The 24,645-nt window shown below is 50.4% G+C and overlaps 1 protein-coding gene across 1 annotated transcript in view; it reads left to right on the top strand.

Moving 5' to 3' along the window:
• IBTK (inhibitor of Bruton tyrosine kinase) overlaps positions 1 to 24,645 on the top strand; it is a 118,224-nt gene that overhangs the window by 67,084 nt on the left and 26,495 nt on the right. The window contains exons 19-25 of the mRNA XM_044289176.1: positions 6,911 to 6,971; positions 8,401 to 8,528; positions 17,004 to 17,116; positions 17,622 to 17,770; positions 19,026 to 19,189; positions 19,544 to 19,636; positions 23,034 to 23,159. Coding sequence (XP_044145111.1) covers positions 6,911 to 6,971; positions 8,401 to 8,528; positions 17,004 to 17,116; positions 17,622 to 17,770; positions 19,026 to 19,189; positions 19,544 to 19,636; positions 23,034 to 23,159 — 834 coding nt within the window. The remainder of the gene's footprint in view (positions 1 to 6,910; positions 6,972 to 8,400; positions 8,529 to 17,003; positions 17,117 to 17,621; positions 17,771 to 19,025; positions 19,190 to 19,543; positions 19,637 to 23,033; positions 23,160 to 24,645) is intronic.

Genomic DNA, 24,645 nt, shown 5'->3' with positions numbered 1-24,645 from the left:
TTTTAAAAAATTGGAGCGGTCAAGATGCACAAATGCCGTATGAGTTTTTGATTGGCATGTGCTACAACTTTAGTGTTGTGTGATGGACACCTTTGGGGCAATTTTTTTTTAAATATTGCATTCAACTCATTTTGGGCTAAAAATCTTTTTCTCGCCCATTTTCCTTGGGGGACACAGACCTTGGGTATAGCTCAGCTCCCTAGGAGGCGTGACACTAAGTAAAACTGTTAAGCCCCTCCTCCATCAGCTATACCCTCAGCCTGGAGATAGAGGCTACCAGTTTTAGCTTAGTGTCCAAGGAGGCAAGACACCCCATGCTACTGCAGGGCTGTTTTCTCCTTGTTTTAATTTTTTCTCTAATTTTGTTATTTTATTTTTGTTTTTTCCTAGGGATACCAGAGACGCATTGGACCTCTCTGTTCTCCCGGGGTTGAGCTGCACCAGTGCCAACGTATTTGCGCTGCTGCCTCCCCCACTGAAGCAATAGGAGGATCTGGGCAGCACCGGCTCCCCTACATCCCGCCAGCTAGGGGGTCGCCCGCACGCCAAGCCCCTCTTCCAGCTTCCTGCCACTGCGGTGCCAGGGGCTGAAGGGGCGACCCTGCTGGAAGGAAATGAGGGTGAAGACAGGTAAGATGGCTTTTCCAGCCCATTCCCTGTCCCTGTTGCACTGGCGGGGGGGGCACCCGTGGTCGGCCGTTTCCTGCGCTTCTCAGAGCGCTCTGTGGGATCTCCCCATCTGCCTGCTTTTCATGTACCTCCCGATCTTACACATCCCGCCGCCGCCCGCTGCTTAAAAGATAGCCCCTGCTTCTTACTACCTCCCCGCCGCCGCCCGCTCCGTACCGTGATCGAGGGGGCGGGGCTTAGGCCCGGCATCGGCGGTTCGGCGGGACGGGGGTCAGGTGACCACCTTACCTTCCGACGTCCGGTTATACCGCCGCGCTTTTGGGGCCTGCGGGCCCTTCTTTGACAACATATGCCTGGGAATCTCGGGCAGCACGGGGTGCGGGTGTTTTTTCGCGCGCGCGCGTCATGGGGGCGGAGTTTCGTTATGAAACATTCAAGCGTGGAGGGGGCGGAGCTTGTTCCCGCGTCTCTGCTCAAGCTTGCCGCGCTTCCTCACTCCGGACTGAAGTGGAGACACGTGGGAGACACCGGTGCATCGCTGGGGACGCACGCTGGTTTTCTGGCTGCCTCGCGGCTGCTGATCTGGACCTTCGCTCCTAGGGATCTGACCTGACGTTCTTCTGAGGCACTGGTAGGGCTGTTAACCCTCTCCTAACCCCACTGGTCATAGCCGCTGCAATCCCTTGTCCCTGTATCAAGGTACGACCACTTGTCAGCATGCTGATCCCACGGGTGCCCCCAAACCCTGGTACCACGCCTGTACCGCCTGCAAGGCACTTTTTCCAAGTGGGCAATCTGAGCCGCATTGCCTTGCATGTCAGGCCCCGGTGCAGGGCCCGCTTTCTGCTGTGCCCCCTGTTGTTTCTGAACCCCCTGACTGGGCTAGGTCTCTGTCTCTGGCGGTGGAGAGCCTTACACACGTGGTGGGCCGTCTCGTGGATAGACCGCCTCTCCCGCAGACTGCCGAAATCCCTGTCGCACCTGCTGGGAATGCCGTTTCTGCCGCCCCCACTGATTCCCTGCCTCCCAGTGAATCTTCCAGGGCCCGGCGTACTCAGAAACGTTCAAGGGTTGAGCGCACATCTTCTCCTGATGTTTCGCTCTCTCCGCCATGCGTGCGAGCTCAGTCAAGCCTATCCTCTCAAAGGGATACGCCTTCTGAGGGAGAACTGGCGGATTCGGATGTGGACTCAGAGCTTCCGTCAAAATTGTCATCCGCGGTGGGACATCTTATCACTAGTATCCGCGATACCTTTCAGATACACGATGACCCCCCCAGCTCTGAACAGGCCGGCGTGTCCTTTCTCCGACCCAGACAGGCCTCCAAGGTCTTTCCCATACATGCAGATTTTTCTTCTGTGGTATCCAAGGCTTGGACTCGGCCAAACGTCCGCTTTGTTACACCAAAAAAGCTGGACATTTGTTATCCCTTTCCGGCGGAGTCTGTGACCACCTGGACATCTCCGCCCAAGGTGGATCCTCCTGTGGCTCGCCTGTCCAAAAGCACTGCTATTCCTGTACAGGACGGATCTTCCCTCCAGTCCGCTGAGGACCGTCGGACGGAATCCCTTTCCAAGGCAATATTTTCTGCCTCTGGTTCAGCCCTTAGACCGGTTTTTGCCTCCGCCTGGGTTGGCAAAGCGGTCTCTGAATGGGGTTTGCAGCTGGAGCAGGAGTTGGGGTCGGACGTTCCTGTTCAGGACCTCCGTTCCTTAGCCCAGCTAATTATCCAGGCTGGAAAATTTATTTGTGAGGCCTCCCTGGATGCGGGGGCCCTCATTGCCCGTTCCTCTGCCCTGGCGGTTTCTGTCAGGAGGGAACTCTGGCTGAAGGTTTGGGCGGCGGACGCCGCTTCCAAACGCTCCTTGGCCGGTCTACCGTTCACGGGTTCCCGCTTGTTCGGGACCCGCCTGGACGAGCTTATATCAGAGGCCACGGGTGGGAAAAGTACTCTCCTTCCCCAGTCCAGGCCAAAGGGCGCCCCACGGGGTCGCGCGGGTTCGTCCCGTTTTCGGTCCTTTCGTAAGCCCTCCGGATCTAGACCCGGGGCCGGTTCTTCTTCCTCTGGCCCAACCCAGGATAGACGCAAGAAGCCGTTTTTTCGGGCGCAACCTACCTGGCGCAAGACCCAGCCTGCACGGGCTACCACAGGCCAGCAGCCCTCTGCCTGAAGGTGCGCCCCCACCCACCCGGGTGGGGGGCCGCCTTCTCCTTTTCAGGAACGTTTGGCGGAACCACATCTCAGATGCATGGGCGCTCGAGATTGTATCTTGCGGGTACAAGATCGAATTTGCGGCCATTCCGCCAGACCGTTTCTTCCGGTCCCGTCCTCCGCGGGACCCCGTACGAGCGGCCTCTTTCTTCGCGGCCGTTCGCTCACTCATGGACAAGGGTGTCATCGCCCCGGTGCCTCCGACGGAAAGGTTCAGGGGGTTCTACTCGAACCTCTTCGTGATCCCCAAAAAGGAAGGCTCGGTGCGACCGATCTTGGACCTGAAGCGCCTGAACCGCTTCCTCCGCCTGCAGAGATTCCGGATGGAGTCTCTCCGGTCCGCAGTGGCATCCCTGGAAAAGGGGGATTTCATGGCCTCCATCGACGTTCAGGATGCATACCTCCACGTTCCGGTTGCTCCATGTCATCACCGCTTCCTACGCTTCGCGGTGGGGGACGATCACTTCCAGTTCGTTGCCCTTCCCTTTGGTCTAGCAACGGCTCCTCGGGTGTTCACCAAGGTCCTGGCCCCTGTCTTGGCCCTTCTACGTTCAAGAAGTGTTTTTCTTCTTCCGTACTTGGACGACATCTTGGTCAAGGCACCCTCCCTTTCACAGGCATCCGGCAGTGTGGATCTCACTCTGGAGACCCTGACGCGGTTTGGTTGGATTATCAACCACCCCAAGTCTTCCCTTACCCCCTCCAGACGGCTGATCTTCCTGGGGATGCTCCTGGATACGGAACTGGCAGAGGTCCGTCTTCCGTCGGACAAGCGTCTGGCCCTTCGCGGGTCGGTTCGCAGCCTTCTCCGTCATCACCGGCCTTCCCTCAGATCCGGCATGCGGTTGCTGGGGAAGATGGTTGCCTGTTTCGAGGCAGTGCCGTTCGCACAATTCCATTCCCGCACCTTTCAGAGGGCGATTCTGTCGGCCTGGGACAAATCACCGAGGAGTCTGGACAGGACCTTCCTTCTGCCTCCCCTGGCTCGGGCTTCCCTCAACTGGTGGTTGCATCTCCCTCTGAGGGGGAGGTCCTTCCTTCCACTGAACTGGCTGGTGATTACCACCGACGCCAGCTTACGGGGGTGGGGGGGGGGTTTCCCTCCCCGATCCGTCCAGGGCGTTTGGTCTCTATCGGAGTCCAGACTTCCGATCAACATTCTGGAGCTGAGGGCAGTTCTTTTGTCCCTCAGACACTGGACCCATCTACTGAGGGGCCGCCCTGTTCGGATCCAATCGGACAATGCCACGGCGGTGGCGTACATAAACCATCAGGGAGGCACCCGCAGCGCTGCGGCGATGCAAGAGGTGTCCCTCATTCTCCTCTGGGCGGAGACGCACGTGCCAGCCTTGTCTGCGATTTACATCCCGGGGGTAGACAACTGGGCGGCAGATTTCCTCAGCCGGTCCACCATCGATCCGGGAGAATGGTCCCTGCACCCAGAGGTGTTCGAGGCCCTTTGTCTTCGCTGGGGTCGCCCCGACGTGGACCTCATGGCCTCCAAATTCAACCGCAAGGTTCCCCTATACGTATCCAGGGCACGGGACCCGGAGGCTTACGGCGCCGACGCGCTTGTCCTTCCGTGGTGCCAATTCTCCCTTCTGTACATCTTTCCTCCTCTTCCCCTCCTGCCACGGGTTCTTCGGAGGATCGCGGCAGAGGGCGTTCCCGCGATTCTGATCGCCCCGGATTGGCCCCGTCGGTCCTGGTACGCCGACCTAATGTTGCTGTTGGCAGACGTTCCGTGGCCACTGCCCTCCAGGGAGGACCTTCTCTCTCTCAAGGTCCGATCTTCCACGAGCATTTAGGCTCGCTACGTTTGACGGCGTGGCTGTTGAGACCGCCGTCTTAACGCGACGGGGTTTCTCCGCGGACGTTGTCCGCACCATGATCCGTGCTCGTAAACCCGTATCTTCGAGGATCTACTATCGGGTTTGGAGGTCCTATCTGGGGTTCTGTGAGTCCCGGAGCGTCCCACCTCTCCGGTTTTCTCTTCCCACGATCCTGTCCTTCCTCCAGTCGGGCCTGGACCTGGGGCTGGGCCTCAGTTCTCTGAAGGGACAGATTTCGGCGCTGTCTATTCTTCTCCAGCGTCCCCTGGCCCCTCTGGGGCCGATTAAGACCTTTTTGCAAGGGGTGGCTCACTCTGTTCCACCGTATCGCCCTCCGGTTCCTTCCTGGGACCTGAATGTGGTGCTCTCGGCGCTTCAATCTGCCCCCTTCGAGCCCTTGCGGGAGGTCTCCCTTCGCCTTCTGTCCTGCAAGGTCATCTTTCTTGTGGCCATCACGTCTCTCCGGCGGGTGTCTGAGTTGGCGGCTCTTTCTTGTTCCGAACCTTTCCTGATCTTCCACCAGGATAAGGTTGTGCTCCGACCAGTCCCGGCTTTCCTGCCAAAGGTGGTCTCCGCCTTTCACATCAATGAGGACATCGTCCTTCCGTCGCTCTGTCCCTCTCCTTCCCACTCCAGAGAACGGGAACTGCACCGTCTGGATGTGGTCAGGGCATTGAGGATTTACTTGGAGGTCACCGGATCCTTCCGGCGCACGGATTCCCTGTTTGTGGTCCCGGAGGGTTCGCGCAAGGGTTTGGCGGTCTCCAAGGTGGCCATTGCCCGGTTCATTAAACTGGCGGTGTCTGAGGCTTATCGAGCCAAGGGTAGGGCTCCGCCTTTCGGCGTCACTGCTCATTCCACCAGAGCAGTCGGGGCTTCCTGGGCGCAGAGGCATCGAGCCTCGGCTGAGCAGTTGTGCAAAGCGGCCACTTGGTCCTCTTTGCACACTTTCACCAGGTTCTATAGGGTGCATACGCACGCGTCGGCGGATGCTGCTTTGGGCCGCCTGGTCTTGCAGGCTGCGGTTTCCTGATGCTCCGGTGGTCCGCCTTGGGTTATGGTCCCTCCCTTCTTGGACTGCTCTTGAACGTCCCAAGGTCTGTGTCCCCCAAGGAAAATGGGCGAGAAAAGGAGATTTTTGTATAACTTACCAGTTAAATCTCTTTCTCGCTCTTCCTTGGGGGACACAGCACCCACCCTTCTGTGTTTGGTTCTAGGGTTTTGGCTGGCGCCCCGTTGGGTTGTTGGCTGTTGTTTGCATTGTTGGTTGTTTCCTTTCACTACTTGGACACGCAACTGGTAGCCTCTATCTCCAGGCTGAGGGTATAGCTGATGGAGGAGGGGCTTAACAGTTTTACTTAGTGTCACGCCTCCTAGGGAGCTGAGCTATACCCAAGGTCTGTGTCCCCCAAGGAAGAGCGAGAAAGAGATTTAACTGGTAAGTTATACAAAAATCTCCTTTTTTCAATTGGTCTTTCTTAAAAAAAATTCAGCTGTTTTCCTTGTATTTCTGAACTCCTGACAGCTCATAGACACTTATTTAAGCCATATTCCTATTACACGGTTAATAACGGAGCTACAAGGATTGTTTGAGGTGTCAGGAGTTCAGAGATTAGGGCTTCACATAAGCCGTCAGAGGTGCTGTTTGACGGGGCTGAAAATTGGACCAATTGAAAAAAATAATTTTAGCTTGAAATTAGTAGAATGCAATAATAGAAAAAAAATTGCCCCGAAAGTGTCCATGGCCTTTTAAGTGATTTTCTCACCTATATCCATGTCATAGATGGGGGGGTTATCCAATCCAGACTCCCTTCTCTCTTACCCAGATCAGATGGTTGCTGTGTAAGTGTGGCTCATGCAGACCCTGAATATCCTTACAAGGAAAATGTTACACCTCCCTTGCCGCTCCTGTGTGAGTTCTGGAGACGGCCTAGAACAGTGCTCTGCTCTTTCTGGAACTCCACAGATGAATGGAGGTTCAGTGTGCATGCCCATCCTGCCACTCCAATCATTCCGGGGGTGGAGTAAGATGTCCCCAGTCTTGTGAATGGTGGGGGTCTCAGTAGTAGGACTCCCACCCATCTAATAGTTATCCCTTATCCTGTGAGGTAGGATATCACTTGCCACAGCTGAAATACCAGTTTAAATCTTGTTCATTGTTTCCAAATTCTGTGAAAGTTTGCAATAAATGCATTCTGTAAAAATATATTATAACATTATTATTATTATGATGTAGGACTTTGGATGTTTTGAGTGACGATGTGGCGAAGGAACTGGCTTCTTATTATAGAAAAATGGTAAGGATTAGTTTATATGGGAAAATGCACTTTTTGAGTGTTAGCGCCTGAAATGGCAGTATGAATAAATCTTGTGTGCTCTCAGGCTTACTGCTTGTTACTGTACTCCATTTAGTTTTTGACTGCTAATCTGTGTCACTGTTAATAGCTATGAAATAATACTCGTTCTTAGGCCTCATGCACATGACCGTAGTTTTACGGATCGCACGCGGACCAGTTCATTTATATAGATCCACAAGAAAATGCAGACAGCACACAGATCACATCCTATTCTTGTCCATGTTGCAAAAATGTACGCAGACCGTATCCGTTTTTTTGCAGATGTGCTGTTTGCGGACTGAAAAATGGATACAGCCATGTGCATTAGGCCTAACAGGCACGCTTAAAGGGCATCTGTCAGCAGATTTTCACCTATGAATCTGGCTGACCTGTTACATGTGTGCTTGGCAGGTGAAGGCATCTGTGTTGGTCCTATGTTCATATGTGAGAAAAATGATGCTTTAATATATGCAAATGAGCCTCTAGGAGCAATGGGGGTGTTGCCCTTACTCCTAAAGGCTCTGCTCTCTGCAACCACTGCACCCTCTCCACTTTGATTAACAAAGCCAAGCAGTGAAATCCTCATCATACCTGGCCCTGTCAATCACAGTGGAGAGGGCGCAGCGGTTGCAGAGAGCAGAGCCTCTAGGAGTAATGGGAACTCCCCCGTTGCTCATAAGGGCTCATTCGCATATATTAAAACATAATTTTTCTCAGCAATGTTGGCACATATGAACATGGGACCAACACAGATGCCTTTAACTGCCAAGTGCACATATAACAGGTCAGCCAACTTCATAGGTACAAACCTGCTGACAGATGCCCTTTCAGGTATTGTAAACAATATGGGTGACCAAAACAAGGACCTCTGTGAACAAGGGCACATAACAGAAGACACAGGGGACTGATGTTTTCTAAAAGTAAGACTGTCTAAAATGGCACCAGATTTATCATAGTGTCTGATGCCTGTTACAAACATGTTGCATTTCTAGACTGTGTAGTCTGACTTTTACACCATTTATAAGTTGGTTTAGTTTTACTAAAAAAAAAAAAAGCCTGAATTTCGGCCCATTTTTTGGTCCACAGAGATCCAGTTAAGCAACACTGCCTTTACATAAGTCCATGTGCCCTTGATAGGCAAGGTGTAGAAAGTCGGCACAAACTTCACCAACTAAATGGTGCATTTTCAATAGTAAATCTGCCCCAATATTTCTGGGGTAGTCTTTCAGTGTTTGTTAGCCAAATGGCACAAGGCATTTTGTGCAGTTTTAGCTACTGAGAGTACCAACCTGTGGCTGTAATACGTGGCCTTACAATAGAGCGGCATGTTAATACCTGTTCATGACTTTACATGGCTGTAATGGTTTTTACTTTCTAACTTTAATGACAGATTCCTGCGATGGACAAGAGACTGATCACGCCATACTTTCATGGACCAGACATTAGCACTTTAGAGTATGACGATAGTGAAAGTTTCATGTCTACTAAAGGTGACAGTTTTTCTGAACAATCAACTCCGTAAGTAATGCATAAAATAAGTTGCCTGGCTTTCTCCATGTTCACGTCCATTTTATTGTGTTGCCAGCAGCTATATATGTTATATCTAGGGATGGGCAATTCATTGAATTCGATTAATTCGCATTTTTCAGTAAACACTTTAATCTGATTTTGATCAGGATACGTCATCAATACCAGATCAGCAGGGGCCCGACAGCCTGCACCCCCATCGATCCGCTGTATGAAGAGAACGCAGCGCTCGTACGAGCTCTGTATCCTTTTCACTGGTTACCATCAGTGAGCAGTGTAATTACAGCTTCTCCATTCCATTTATTTCAATGGGACCGCTTCCTCCTAGTCAACTGTTTTGGGGACTGTACTGTGATCTGATATTGATAACCTATCCTCAGGATAGGCCAAGTGGAGAACCACTTTAAGCTTCCCTTTATAGGACCCTCTCCCTGTCCGTTGAGTGCATAAATTAACGTCATCCATGTATACAGTAGTACTTTCCAAATTGCCCCTTCTGTATGTGTTTGGCATCCATGGAAAAGCTCCACATTCTTCAATGCAACATATTACAGTTCTAGCAACGTTTCTGACCTACAGTGTCACTATAACAGCAAAGTTAAAGGAAATGTCACCAATTTTTTTCCTGCCAGTTAAAATCAGCCATCTCCTTTTTATCTAATCTCCTTTTCTCGCCCAGTTTCCTTGGGGGACACAGAAGACCTTGGGTATAGCTCATCTCCATAGGAGGCGTGACACTAAGTGAAAACTGTTAAGCCCCTCCTCCACAGCTATACCCTCAGCCTGGAGAGAGAGACTGCCAGTTTTTAGCTTAGTGTCCAAGGAGGCAAGACACTCCCTGCTCTGCAGGGCTGTTTTCTCCTTGTTTAAATTTTAGATTTTTACTTTTTTCTTTCTTTTTTGTTCCAGATCATCAGGGACAACAGAGACGCACTAGACCTCTCTGTTTCTCCCGGGGTTGAGCTGCGCCAGTGCCGGTCACCGCACTGCTGCCTCCCCCACAGAAGGCAAGGTGGATCAGGGCAGCCTAGCTCCCTTACATCCCGCCAGCGCAAGGGTCGCCCGCACGCCAAGCCCCTCTTCCAGCGTCCTGCCACTACGGTGCCAGTAGCTGAAGGGGCGACCCTGCTGGAATGGACCGAGGGTGAAGACGGCTGTGGTAAGAGAGTGGCTTCTCCAGCCCTACGTCCCCCACCCAATGGTCTCCTGCGTGCCTGACCCCCATACTGGGCCTCTGGACCCGTCCCCTGCTGGACATAGGCATGGGGTGCTGCTGTGCGGCAATCTGCCCCCCTTTTCTCCTGGCCTCATAGGACATGCTGCTAGTGAGGGGACTATATCCTGACCTCTCCGTGTCTGGGTCCCCCCCTGGCATCTGCGCTTCCCCCCATCTCGCCTAATCACATAGGGCTTACCGGAGGGGCAGGACGCTGCAGTGGAGTAAGGAGGACCCCTTACTCTTCCGGCCGGCGGGGTGGGCTCCCGCGGCCAGCGAGCCGCTATTCCGGCCCTCCTGTCTTTTCTGGCGGCGGGGTGGGCTCCCGCGGCCGGCAAAACCGCATTCCGGCCCCTGTTTTTTCCGGCCGGCCGGGTGGGCTCCCGCGGCCGGCAGAACCGCCACTCCGGGCCCCTGTATCTTCCGGCCGGCGGGGTGGGCTCCCGCGGCCAGCGAGCCGCCATTCCGGCCCTCCTGTCTCTTCTGGTGGCGGGGTGGGCTCCCGCGACCGGCAATGCCACGTTCCGGCCCCTGTCTTCTCCGGCCGGCCGGGTGGGCTCCGCGGCCGGCAGAACCGCCACTCCGGGCCCCTGTCTCTTTCGGCCGGCGGGGTGGGCTCCCGCGGCCGGCATTGGGCTTGACTATGCCCCAGCAGGTGCCGGTCGGCGGGGCTCCGCTAATTGGTCCCAGGCTTCGCGGCCTGCTGGGCCGCAATCCCGACCGGCCCGCGGGGTGGGCTCCCGCGGCCGGTTTGAACCGCCATTCCGCCTCAGGTCCCGGCGGTATGGCGGGCCGGACTCCGCAAATTTAGCCCCCGGCTTCGCGGCCTACTAGGCCGCACTTTTCCGGTCTCTGGTGGAGGGGGCGGGAACTTCTCCAGGCGCGATTTTTTCCCGCCTGGAGGTTCCTCCGCCCTCAGGGGATCGCACGCCGCCCTCCAGGCCGGATCCCTGTTAACCCTTTGGGTGCAGGCCGGCTCCCACAAATGGGTCTGTATAGTTGGCCCCCCTTTTTTTCTTTTTTTCTCCTCTCTCAGGGCCCCTATATAGTGGCTCCCCTTTAGCCTCAGAAGCTGGGTTTAAATGAAATGTAAAAAAAAAAAATAAAAAAAAAATTTTTTTTATAATGATGCAATAATTAATAATAGATCATGATTTCTATTGGGCTGCACAGGACGCTGCAGCCTCATCAGTAATGCTGCATGTCTGCATGACCTCTTTCCTCAGGCGGCATGGTGTTGCGCTCCCAGCCTGCGTCGCTGCTAGGGCATTTCCCCTTTTAGGCGGTTTTTTCTTGCCTCTTCCAGGATACGGCGCTGGCCAAGTGCATTCGGACCTTCTGTAGGCAGCATTCATCGTCTCTCCAGTTATGGTGCCTGCCATGTGCATTCCCCCCCCTCCTAGGCGGGCTACTGCACTCTCCCTGGCTGGCCATGTGCATGACCCCCTTCTTAGGCGGAATACTGCACCTTCACCGGATACGGTGCTGGCCATGTGCACGACCCCCTTCCATAAGCGGAACGCTGCACTCTCTGGATTTGCTGCCGGCCATGTGCGGGACCCCCTTCCTGGGCGGAACGCAGCACTCACTGGATTCGCTGCCGGCCATGTGCGTGACCCCCTTCCTGGGCGGAACGCAGCACTCTCACTGGATCTGTTGCCGATCATGTGCATGACCCCCTTTTTTAGGCGGAATACTGCACTCTCACCGGATACGGTACTGGCTATGTGCACGTCCCCCTTCCATTGGCGGAATGCTGCACTCTCGCTGATGTGCTATGATGTACTTATGTACTATGTTATTGTGCTGCACTCTCACTGGTTTCGCTGCCGGCCATTTCTTGGGCGGTATGCTGCACCCTTGTTGGATTCCCTGCCGGCCTTAGGTATGCCTCCTTCCCTCAGGCAGCATACATACATCCCTCTGTCGTTGGTTGTTTCCTCGCAGGTACGTTGCTGGCCACGTGCATGTACCCCATACATGGCAGGGTGCTTGCACTCTCGCTGGATCCGCTGTCGGCCATATGCATGGCCCTCTTCCGTGGGCGGTGTACGCACTCTTGCTGGATTCTCTGCCAGCCCGGGGCATGCCTTCCTTCCTCAGGCGACATGCACACATCCTTAGTGACTGTGTTTGTCTCTTGCCGGTACATTGCTGGCCATGTGTATGACTCCCATGCATGGCGGTGTGCTCGCACTCTCCCTGGAGGAGATGCTGGCCATGTGCTTTACCCTCCCTTTTTCTGGGCGTTGTGCTACACTCTCACCGGATACATTGCTGGCCATGAGAATGGCCCTCTAACATGGGTGGAACGCTTGCACTTCCATTGGTTACGGTGCTGGCCTTGTGCGTGACCACCTCTCACTTCAAGGGCAGAATTTGGCACGCTCATGAGATTCACGGCTGTCCTTATATGGCTGTGCTGGACTTGTACATGTCCCCCTTCGTTGGCAGAGTAGTTGCACTCTCGCTGAGTTCAGTGTTGGGTGTATTATTGCACACTCATTTAATGCTAGGATATCCCTGTGCATGTTCCCCTTTCGCTAGGTGGACCTCCTGCGTTCCTGCTGGTTTATAGGGTAATGTCCTGCTTCTCTGAAGTAGGTACGGCCTTAGGCATCACTCCCTTTTGGGACGGGTCTTTGCACTCTTGCCGACTGCTGTTGGCCAGGTACAATTTCCCCCCTTTCAGGGTGGACTGATTGCGTTCCTTCGCATGCTATGCTAGGTTTGTGCATAACTCCCTTTCAGGTTGCACTTTGCAATTCCGTACATGCTGTGGCACTCTGGGACGAGCCCCCCCTTTTTTCTAGGTGGGTTGGCCCTCTCGCTGCTTACGGGGCTGCTCGTACGTATGCCTCACCTGCTTCCTGCGGCATACCTTTGTTTCTTGGGAGACGATGCTTGCCGCCAGCCTTGCACTCGTCCCTAGGGAGTTCATTCTGTCCTCCTGACCGGACAGGCTCTTTTGCTCTCTGCTGCACCGAGCTGCCAGGGAGTGTTCGTGGGTCCTAGATGCATGCCCATGCGTCCTTCTGCGGCATTACTTCCCTGCGCTAGTGGTCACATGGTCGAGAGTGCTGTTGTCTGCAGCGCCTCTCGAATTCTTCGTTGGCTCTGGCAGGACTGCGGTTCCCTTGCCTGCTGCAATTTCCTCCTCTTCGGATGCAGTGTGGTATGAGTCCGTCCTCTTGGCGCCTCTACGCTTCTGTCTGATCTGCTACCGGGTTCGGGCTGCTCTTCTCGGGAAGGTCACCCGACTTCTCTTGGGTGCTGGATTGCCCAGGTCCGGGGACCTCCGCCTTGGGTTCTTCAAGGTATTCGCCTTCTGCGAGACGGTGGACCGGGCGTCTCACAGTGTAGCGGGTTCTGCTTTTGAGTCCTATGGCTTCCCTGTTGCCCACTCCTCCTCCTTTCGGTTGGAGGGTGTTTTGTCGGCCTCTGTCTCGACGGCCTTATCTCGCCGGCTTTGTTCGGCTCCCGCTCTATACGAATCACTCCGATGTGGCTTCTCGCCAGCCTTCGGGGGCTGTATTTTCACTGTCCTCCCCTCTGGGGAGAGCATGATTTTTCATGTGGATGGTTCCGGTGTTCCTTTTGGCCTCGTACCGTCTCCCTTGTTCACGCTGGCTGTATTAGCTGTGTGCCTATTTACCGAGTCTACCGCGTTCTGTCCCCCCACTGAGTGCAGATTGCGTGGCCCGTTCTAAGACGATGGTCCTGATGTAGACTTGCTTTTCTCGGTAACTTGGGGGGACTACCTCGGTCCAGATTGTCCTTTGATCTCCCTCACCGGGACTGTACAACGTGGTTGCATCAGCATGGACTTTAGCCTGCCTTCCCCTCGCGTCTGGCGGATCCTTTGGGTTCTTTCCCTCTGTCCTCTGCTCCTCCACTCGGGTGGATACGGGACAACGTTGTTCGAGGGCCGACGGGGCTAGTTTTGTCGACCCTTGTGCCCGTGTTACTGGTCTGCGCCTGATCACATTGGGTTTTCGCCTGCTTGCCAGGCGACTGTCCACTCCTGGCTGGGTTTCGTCCAGGATCTGTCGTACGACTTAGGTTTTTTTTGTCTGGGGTTCTGTGGGAAGCTGTGCATTCCCCACTCTGAAGTTCTTTCCCCAAGGTTCTGTCTTTTCCTTGAGGTGTCAAGTGTCGGCGCTGTTCTTCCTCTTCCAGCGTTCCCGGCCCTCTGGCCTGCCAAGACCTTCTTCCTCGGAGTGGCTCTTGGTTCCTCTGTACTGTCCTTCGGTACCGCCCTGGGGACTGTATTCTGAGCTCTCGGCGCTCCAATCTTGTCCTTGGAGCCGTTACAGGAGTTCTCTCTATCCCTTCTGTCCTGTACGGTTGTGTTCCGTATCAGTCGTGTCTCTGACGGGTGCCGGAATGGCCCCTTTTTTTGTTACGAGCTTTCTGTCTTTTCCAGGACAGGGCTGTTCTGCATCCCGTTTCTTCCTTCCTTCCTTCTGAAGGTGGCGTTTGCCTTTCGCTTCAACACCTCACCTATTTGGACGTTGTTTGGGCCTTGCTGTTTTTACTTGGAGATCTCCGACTCTTGCAGACGTTCGGCCTCTTGGGTTTCCAGGAGGTCTGTGCATAAGGTTGACAGACTCCAGGGTGTTTTTCCTCCGCTTGATCAGATTGGCTGTTGCTGGGGTTACCGCACCTAGGGCAGGATTCTGTCTTTGGTGTCACCGTTCCTTTCACCAGAGCGGTCGGTGCCTCCTGGGCGGAGGCATTGGGCTTCGGCTGGGCATTTGGGCACGGCGGCCACAGGTCTGCCTTGCACGCCTTACTGAGTTTTACAGGGTGCATACTCTGGCGGATGCTGCCTTACCCCGCCTGGGTTTACAGGCGGCGGTTCATTGATGCCTTTCGGGTGCTTCACCTTGGTGCTGTGGTCCCTCCCCCTTTTGGACTGCTTTTGAACGTCCCAAGGTCTTCTGTGTCCCCCAAGGAAACTGGGCGAGAAAACGAGATTTTTGTATAACTTACCAGTAAAATCTCTTTCTCGCTCTTTCCTTGGGGGACACAGCACCCACCCATTCATTGTTTTTTCTCTGTGCGTTTTCCGAGTTTTTGTTACCCGTTGGGTAGTTGGCTTTTTGGTTCCTTGTTGGTCTTTGCCTTTTCTCACTGCTTGGACACGCAACTGGCAGTCTCTCTCTCCAGGCTGAGGGTATAGCTGTGGAGGAGGGGCTTAACAGTTTTCACTTAGTGTCACGCCTCCTATGGAGATGAGCTATACCCAAGGTCTTCTGTGTCCCCCAAGGAAAGAGCGAGAAAGAGATTTTACTGGTAAGTTATACAAAAATCTCGTTTTTCTGATTACAGATTTATTTATTCTGTTTCCTGAACGTAATTATAGAGGCAGCCGTCTTGCCCGAGTTGTTCTTAAAGGGGTTGTGCAGGCAATGTATATAGAATGACCTATCCTGGTGTCAGACCACCACTAATTAGCAGTTTAAAGAGGAGGCGGCGCTCCATGCCATCGCTGGTTACTCTTCATTACACTGCGGTCATCTCCCTTTCAGCAGGGGATTTCCAGTGAATGAAGCGAGAAGTTGTACTTACACTGCATTTCTGAGACGGCGGGCAGCGTAAAGTGGAAGTAGCTCTCACATGGAGCGCTGCATCCTCTTCAATCAGCTGATCAGCAGGGGTGCCGGGTGTCAAACCCCCACCATTCAGGTATTGATGAACTATCCTGAGAATAGGTCATCAATATATACTGCCTGGATTAACAGCATTTAGAAAACATTTAAAGAAATGCTTGATAGCAGCCCCATGACAATGGTCAGGAGGGGACCTCATTCACTTCTATAGGAGAGTTTTCTAGGTATGCTCTGTGACAGAGGTCATTGTACAAGGAAAGAATATAGAAGCTTTGACAATAACATATTGTTAATGGTGCATTATGTCTTATCTATACACAGGTGATATCATTATAGGCAGGATTAGAATGACAGGTAACTGCAGTAAAGTGATCTGTACAGACCAGAGTGATGCCTATTATTAAACTTAGTGGCCAGTGTGAAAACTGCAGGATTTTATGGTTTTTGTTTAAATATTCTTTAAAAATGGGGTAAAAAAAAACGTGATTTAATCAATAGGCCATTTACTGATGACACATTCCCTTTAAAGTTTTTTTTATTTTATTGTTACTTTATAGCATCCAAATGTGTGTTTTTTTAAACATATTTCCAATAGTAGTCTTCACTTCTGTGTGCTTTCCCTGCATTTTGTTTTCTTGTAGACCTCTACAATTGTAATATGCTACTGTAGAACCAATGAACACATTTTGCATTACATATTTTTTTTGGGCCAAAAAAGGTTTGCCCAGGACTTGTCTGTTGATGCTCTGTTCTCAGGATAGGCCATCAGTATCTGATCAGCAGGTGTCTGACACCTGATCAGCTGTCACTTTGTAGCTCCAGCACAACTCCATGTACTATGTAGTTTGGGCACTGGATGCAGTGCTGCAGTTAGCAGCTCTGCCCACTACACAATCGGGGTCCTGAAGATATGCACTGAGTGTGTATGTTCTTCCCATCTTTGTGTAGATTTCCTTCCTTCAAGTTTCCTTCTACAGATTTTCTTAGGTTAAAGGGGTTGTCCACAGTTGTTTGCAGTTTCAAGTAAAGGCTTATTCTGATTTTGATGAGGATAGGTCATCAATATCCCACTAGCGGGGACCCGACTCCCAGCACCACCGCTGATCAGCTGTTTGAAGAAAGCACAGCTCTCGTACGAGTGCTACCTTCTCTTCACTGTTTACCTGCTCACCATTGCAATGGCAGCAGTGAGCACATATAATCACTTGAATAGGATGAAGCCGTCCCATTGAAGTGAATTTGGACGCCATAGTTGTAATTATATGTGCTCGCCACTGCAGTTGCAATGGTGAGCAGATAAACAGTGAAAAGAAGGCAGCACTCGTACGAGAGCTGTGCTTTCTTCAAACAGCAGTCGGGTCCCCTGCCGATCTAATATTGATGACCTATCCTGAGGATAGGTCATCACTTTTAAAAAGTGGAGAACCCCTTAATTGGCTTCCTGTATAATTGTCTTTAGTGATGGGGAAACTAGATTTAGTGAGTTCAGGGGCTAATGTGAGGGACGACAATCTCTGTACAACACCGGTACATATATAAGCAGTGGAAATATAACTGGCGATATTTAATACTTAAGTTTGCATAGCTCTAATTCTTTGACGTGTAGAACATATTAGTTCATTTTTTTTTTTCTAGAGAAGCTCTTTCCAAGAAAGCCAAAAATAAAGCAAAAAGGAAGCCTAGAAGGCGATCGGACAGCTCTGGAGGATACAACCTTTCTGACCTCATTCAGAGCCCACCATCATCTGGTATGTAATGCGTTCATCTTGTGTTTCAATGCTCTTATCTTAAAGGGGTATTCTGGTTATAACAAGTACACACGATAGGGGATAGCTATCAGATTGGTGGGGGGTCCTACCACTGGGGCCCCCACCGATCACAAGAACCAGGGCCCGTAGTGAATACAGCGCTCGGCTATCTCCAGCACTCCCATACAAATGAATGGAGCAGCGGAGTCCATTTCAGGGGGGGCGCCACAGAGTATGGGGCCCCCGTTCTCCTGATTGCGGGTCCTAGCGCTGGAACCCCCACCATAAATCTGATGCTCATCTCCTATCCTCATTATAACAGGAATACCCTTTAAGTTACTGATTCATATTGAAATTACTACTAGTGCCTTTTGCACACGGCAGATTGCAAATGGTTTAGAAGGATTTTGATGGCGAGATTTTTGCCTACATTTTTATTTTATTTTTTATTATTTCTCATTATTCTTCTATTTGAGCTTAAGTATTTGCAACCTTTAATTTGTAGGATTTTTCAAATCTGAAAAAAACAATTCTGTTGAGTCACTCCAGGACTTGTTAACATCCGACTCAGAAGGAAGCTTCGTTGGTGCAAGCAGCCCAAGAGATTTACAGTCACCTGACTTCACTGCCACCTTCAGTCCACCGAAAAATGAGGTTTGTTACTGACAAAAACGCAAAGGTCTTCTTCCATTTCCTTGTCTCTCTTTGCCACATATCTACAGATATGGCTTTATACATGCCACTGTATCACCACTGGTGCAGGGGCTGTATACTTGGAGACAAGGATGCGATTGCTTCCTCCGTCCCTCCATGCTGGGGCTGTGTGTATGTCTTGTACTTCTGCTCTGGATGACAGCAGCTATTCAGCAATTCACATGGTTATGTATGTATAGATTAGTAGAGTGCCATCAACATGGACCAGAAATCCTGATAATTCAGCATGCAACAGACTCGATCCCATGCCAAATTAGTGTGATGGTCTGCTCCAGTAGGTCCTTATCCTCTGTGGAGGGCAGTGGTAACTGTTTAGGTCCAAGCTTGGACTTCATTCAGTAACCTCAGAGCTCGACATAAGCATGTGGAGGCTCCATTCTGCTCTAGGTATCAGGATGTCGACCCATTCTGTGTTTGAGGCTTAGGAATTGCTTTGAAGGAGCTCCAGCAGAATATTGGACATATTGATGTAATTATATGAAACAATTGGCAGAATTAGTATCAAACACATTACCTTGTACTGTAGCCTCAATAAATGTGGTTACAGCTTTGATCATTTGGTCCTTTCTTGATTGAGTCATTGTTCTCCCATGTGATATATAAAATGTCTCATCGATGAAAACCCATGCAAGATACCAGTTCAGTCTTCTATAGTGTCAAATGTATTATCCACTGGACCTTGCTGGAAATAGCACATATGTTCATCTATTAATAGGTGCCAATATACCATGGGTTAATACACCTAATTAATGTTTATTAGCAAGTCCTCTTACCTGCTTGCTGGCGATATGGTCCCGGAATAACCACCGATGGAGAATCGTGTGACCAGTCCCATCCCTCAGCAGCCTTCATTCACTCACACTAAGGACTGACTGTGCACTAGCTAGTTCCCCTGTCAATCAACAGAAATATGGCTGCAGATGGATAGGACTGGTCACAAGGCCATTTTAGGATTGCAGCACCAGCACACTTGCTACTAAACATGAATTAGACGTATTAAACCATTGTATGTTGGCGCTGATGGTTTACTAATGCCTATTACTAGCTGCATATAAAGTGCTATTCCCACAACATGTGCAGCTAGTAATATGTAGTGGGCAAGGATAAGAGATGTCTATAAACTTCAGGTTTGATGACAATTTTTTTTTACAGTGTCAGGAAAAGAATTGTTCAACATGTACTTTTTCTGCAATAGGAAAAAAGTAGGATTTGTGATGCAAGCTCTATCGCCTCACCTCCAGCAGTGACCAGATCTACCAGTATAAAGATGCCACAGCACGTGGCTTCGTCTCCCAAAGCCATTCCAAGCACAAGGGCTTCTCCTGCTACTTCTCCAAACTGGGTTGCTGTAGCATTCAGGTAAGGACGCACTATTAATATAGTAAAGTATTGGCATTAGCAAAGTGTGTAATAGTTTTTACATATGTAGATTCCCTGTACAGAACGCTTGTGGAATGAGTCTCATCTACTCTTAAAGCTATATTATGTGACTCATAGTTGGAGATGAGCGAACCTGTGTTTTCAAGTTCGGCGTACAAGGTTTTGCTTATCTAAGAATTCCGTTATGGATTCCGCTACCACGGACCATAAGTTATGAACCTTGTACGCCGAACTAGAAAACATAAGTTCGCTCATCACTGCTCATAGTGCTTTCAGAGGTTCCAGTCTTTTTTCTGTAAACTGAAGTTTTTTTGTCGTCCTATTCTTATGCAGCCCTGTTAGTCCTCCTGCTATGGACCTAAGAACCATTATGGAAATCGAAGAAAATATACAAAAATGTGGAGCTACACCAAAACTTGTGACTGGGTAAGTTACCATTATTGTTCTGAATCCTATTGAGTGTTTATCAATCCTCTTACAGTAGCTCATAGCTGCTCTGCCATAAGACAGGGGCATAATACCCTAAGGCACCTTGAAGAGGCTAAGCTAGTGGGTGCTGAGCTCTCACTCTGTGGCTCCAAGAACCAGAATTTGAGGGGGCTTTACACTGTGAAAGACATGTGGGAGGAGAGTACAAAGTGCTGTATTACACCAAAAGATTGTCTGACAGATTTTCTGACTAAATCATTGGTCAGATGGCCAACTTGGTCCAATTGGACAGAAATTGTCTTTGACGCCTTTGTTCATTCAGTGAATAGAGAGGAGAAAGCTGCTGGCAGCTTATCTCCTGGGAGAACAAATGGGTGAAAATATTCACTTCTCTTCTCTCCCATCTCTCCCCTAATATCATCTATCAGGGGAGAATCTGAATAGAGATCCCAGCAAACATAAGATTGTCATCTCAACTCTCAGTTCCTGGCAGGTTCAAACCGACAATACAGTAATGTGTGTGAGGGCCTTAAAGGGGTTGTCTCATCTCAGACAATGGGGGCATATCGCTAGGATATGCCCCCATTGTCTTATAGGTATGGGTCCCACCACTGGGACCCACACTTAAATCAAGAACAGAGCCCTGAAAGTGGTGGATGGCGCACTGCACATGCGCAGTCGCCCTCCGTTAATTTTCTATGAGGCCGCCGAAAAATAGCCAGGTGCTGGCTCGGCTATTTCCGTCAGGCCTGTAGAAGATAATGGGAGCGGTGGCCAGTCATGCACGGTGCGCTCCGATTCACTCCTATGGGGAGGGCGCTCGGTGGTGGCCGGACGGGAGTCCTCCAGCCATTACTCTGTGGGGCTCTGTTCCCGACAAGTGATATGCCCCCATTGTCTGAGATGAGACAACCCCTTTTGGCTGCTGACACTCTCCTTGTTCCCAGCACAGCTTGAAGACTCCTCACAATGCTCCTTCCAGATATCCTTTTACTCTGGGTAAACGAATCTTGGATTTATTCAGACTTTTTTTTTATTTATTTTTTATTATTATGGCAAAAACTGTGACAAGATTGCAACTTGTGAATAAACCCTTATATAGATGTTTGTTAAAGAGGACCTTTCACTAGAATAAAACTTCCAAATTAACTATACAGACATGTAGAGCAGCGCCCAGGGACCCCCCTGCACTTACTGTTTTATACCTGGGCGCCGCTCCGTTCTCCCGTTATTGCTTCCGGTATCTTCATAGTTAGGCTCCACCTAGGGGAACCTGCCGGCGTCTCATTCTCCCATGCTGTAGCGCTGGCCAATCGCAGCGCTCAGCTCATAGCCTGAGAGAAAAAAAAGCCTCTCGGGCTATGAGCTGAGCACTGTGATTGGCCAGCGCTGCAGCATGGGAGAATGAGACGCCAGCAGGTTCCCCTGGGTGGAGCCTAACTATGAAGATACTGGAGGCTATACCAGGAGAACGGAGCGGCGCCCAGGTATAACAGTAGGTGCAGGGGGGTCCCTGGTCGCCGCTCTACATGTCTGTATAGTTAGTTTAGATGTTTTATTCTGGTGAAAGGTCCTCTTTAAAGAGGACCTTTCATGGTTGTTTATTAATTTAGATAAATACCGTTACTTGCTGATGCTGCCACCGTGCCTGATTTTTTTTATTTATTTTTTAAATATCGCTCCTGCTCCCCTCTGTGTTCCCCCATAGTTTTCCCGCTCAGTATGCTAATACTGAGCATCGGTAAAGGAAGGAAGGAGACGCCAGGGTTTCTCAATAGCCATCTCCTTCTCCCTGGCTGTGCCGTAATTCAATCACAGCCAAGGAGAATTTTTTATTTATTTATTTATTTTTTCTCCCTGGCTGTGACGCTCTCCGCTGTGATTGGATCGCAGGGTCGCAGTACCCCCCGTACCCCGCAAGGAAAGGTATTTATCGCAATTAATAAAAAACCATGAAAGGTCCTCTTTAATGACAGAGCTGCTTTATTTCATAGTACGTCATCTAACTACCTTTCATTGCAGTTGGAGAAAAATGTATGTGGTGCTAGCCCTCAGAACCCAACATCTAATATATAAAGCTGAGTGTGTGTATCTATGTATGTCCGCTAAAGGAATCCGCACCATCACGTTTTTACAATAACGAAATTTGGCACACAGGTACATCAGGTGTCTGGGAAGGTTTCAGACCAGGTCTCAGCTCTCTAGCACCTACTGTTCCTGAGAGATTCCCCAAAAATGTATTAGCCAATAGAAACTTGGTCACATGACCCTTATCAGCAAATAGAAGCCCGCAGGTCCTCTAGCCTCCACATACAGTTTTACTCCAGGTTTCCATAACAACCCAGACATTTTTCTTCACTGCTGTAGGAAAGCTTTAAAGGAAATCTGTCATCAGGATAATCGCAATTAAAGTAAAGCCATAGCCTAATAGCACTTAGTACCTTATTTCAGGATGTGCCTTTGTTCCAGCAATAGATGTTTTTTATCCTCTGAAAATCCAGTTTATTTAGTATGCAAATGAGCCAGTAAGGTGCCCAGAGGGGCATCGCTCTTGCAGGGAGGAGCCCAGACACGCCCCCTGCTACAATGTGTCCACCCTCAAAAGACTAACTTAAAACCCCGCCCCCAGGCCCCACTAAGCCACGCCCCTAATCCGGTTAGGCCATGCCCACTCCTCCGCCAACGGGGGATTGAAAAAATGAAGTTAAAAATCAACTTCTGTCAGCTGCAGGGGTGGAAGGGACGGTGACTTTCTCCCTGCAGCTCACATTCGGACAGCACAGTGCTGCTATCTGAGAGTGAGCTGTTCAAAAGGACATCCTTGTGTCCGTCCAGGCCCTGCGCCAGACAGAGGACAGGAGTCTGAAAGGCGGACTGTCCGGCCTAAAGCTGGACCGCTGGCCACCCTAGGGGCAGGCTGCTGTGGAGGTCACAGTTAAGGGGATGGTCTGCTATGGTCAGTGTTAAGGTGGAGATTGCTGTAAAGGCCACTGTTAAGGGAATGGGCCCCTGTAGAGGTCACTTTCAAGGGGGTGGTGTGCTGTGGAGGTCCCATTTTAAGGGATGGGGGGGTGTCAGTGTTAAGGGGTGGCTGTGGAGGTCACTGTTTTGGGGGCGGGGTGCTGTAGATGTCACTGATATAGTGGATAATGTTGATATCTTTTAACGACACACACAAACATTAAATGAAATAGACTAAATATACCCAAGCGAAGCCGGGTCCTTCAGCTAGTAAATTATATATTTATGTCATTGTGTTTGAAAATGAAGTATTTCTGCGATGAAGGTGGCTTTTTGTTTGTCAGTGATTGTTGGTGTACAGCGTGGGTAGTTTTGAGCTGTATAATGTATAGTATCTGTGGAAGAATTTAATGATGTGTTGATTGTTTTACAGAACGCAAAAGTCTGCTGCTCATGGGATGAAGCTCTCTCAGAAGCAGAGGAAAATGATGGCCTTATCTAAAGAGAGTAGTAGCAATGCCGAAAGTGCTACTAATATCAAGAGCCCACCAAAAACATGGTAAGGAAGCCCCCATAAGATGCGAATGTAGAATAGGCAGTTGTTTTCCATTTGTTCTGTCAGTTTAGTGAGAGAATTGCTAGTTGCATGGTATGTACACATGCATCAGTGTTCCTACATACAGTATGTATATGTGTTTGCCACTATATAAGCCAGTTAGCATTTAGATCAGGGGTGCACAACCCACGGGCCGCATACAGCCCCCAGAGCCAGCGTTTTCTGCCCCATCCTGCTGGTCAGAAACACAGCTGATCGTGCGATCAGCTGTGTTTCTGCCTGGAGCGCTGTACAAATGCAGAATTACAGCTCCTGCTCCCGCAGTATAGCAGGAGCAAGACTATCCCCAGCTGTCAGAGACAGCGAGGGAGATGAGAAGGCAGAAGAGGCTTATCAGCACATCTGCCTTCTCCTGAGATAGGTAAGGCTACTTTCACACTCGCGTTTCGTGCAGATCCGTCATGGATCTGCACAGACGGATCCGTTCAGGTAATACAACCGCATGCATCCGTTTTCTATTGTGCCAGAGAAAACTGATCCGTCCCCATTGACTTACATTGTGTGTCAGGACGGACCCGTTTGGCTCAGTTTCGTCAAGCGGACAGCAAAACGCTGCAGGCAGGTGTCCGCCTCGAGAGCAGAATGGAGACTGATCAGAGGCAAACTGATGCATTCTGAGCTGACCCTTTTCTATTCAGAAAGCATTAGGGCAAAACTGATCCGTTTTGGACCGCTTGTGAGGAGCTCACAAACGGAAAGCTAAGTAAGTGAAAGTAGCCTAAGCGGCTTTTTGAGCAGTTTAGATCAGTCTATCACTTGATCGCCGGGTGTCCGGGACAGAGGAGTGCAGAGCCTGATCAGCCCCCCTCAGCAGGCTGGTTTTCCCTGTAACTGGGGCTCCTTTGGATGCTTGAGTTACAGTGGAAATGGTGTTAAAAAAGTGCCCAAAGTTCTTTTATGGACCTTTTGGGGACCAATTATGTGGCAAATATGTATAAAATTATTATTATTATATATATATATTTTAACATACAAATAAAAGGGAAAAAAAAGTGCAAAATAATAAAAAATAAAATAAAAAAGGGCAGTTTTCCCCCAGAGGTCTTTTAAAGACCTCTTGGGGGACATGCAGTGCTGCAAAAATACATTAAAAGAAAAGCAAAATTTTAGCAAAAAATAAATAAAAATAATAAAATATTTTCACTGCCACCCAACGGTCTTTTTATGGCCTCTTGGGGGACATAGAAACATAGAATGTGTCGGCAGATAAGAACCATTTGGCCCATCTAGTCTGCCCAATATACTGAATACTATGAATAGCCCTTGGCCCTATTTTATATGAAGGATGGCCTTATGCCTATCCCATGCATGCTTAAACTCCTTCACTGTATTTGTAGCTACCACTTCTGCAGGAAGGCTATTCCATGCATCCACTACTCTCTCAGTAAAGTAATACTTCCTGATATTACTTTTAAACCTTTGCCCCTCT

This window comes from Bufo gargarizans, chromosome 4 (genome assembly GCF_014858855.1).
Source record: "Bufo gargarizans isolate SCDJY-AF-19 chromosome 4, ASM1485885v1, whole genome shotgun sequence".
Taxonomy (NCBI): Eukaryota; Metazoa; Chordata; class Amphibia; order Anura; family Bufonidae; genus Bufo; species Bufo gargarizans.
Note: the sequence above shows the minus strand (reverse complement) of the source record. Positions and strands in the feature narration are given on the sequence as shown.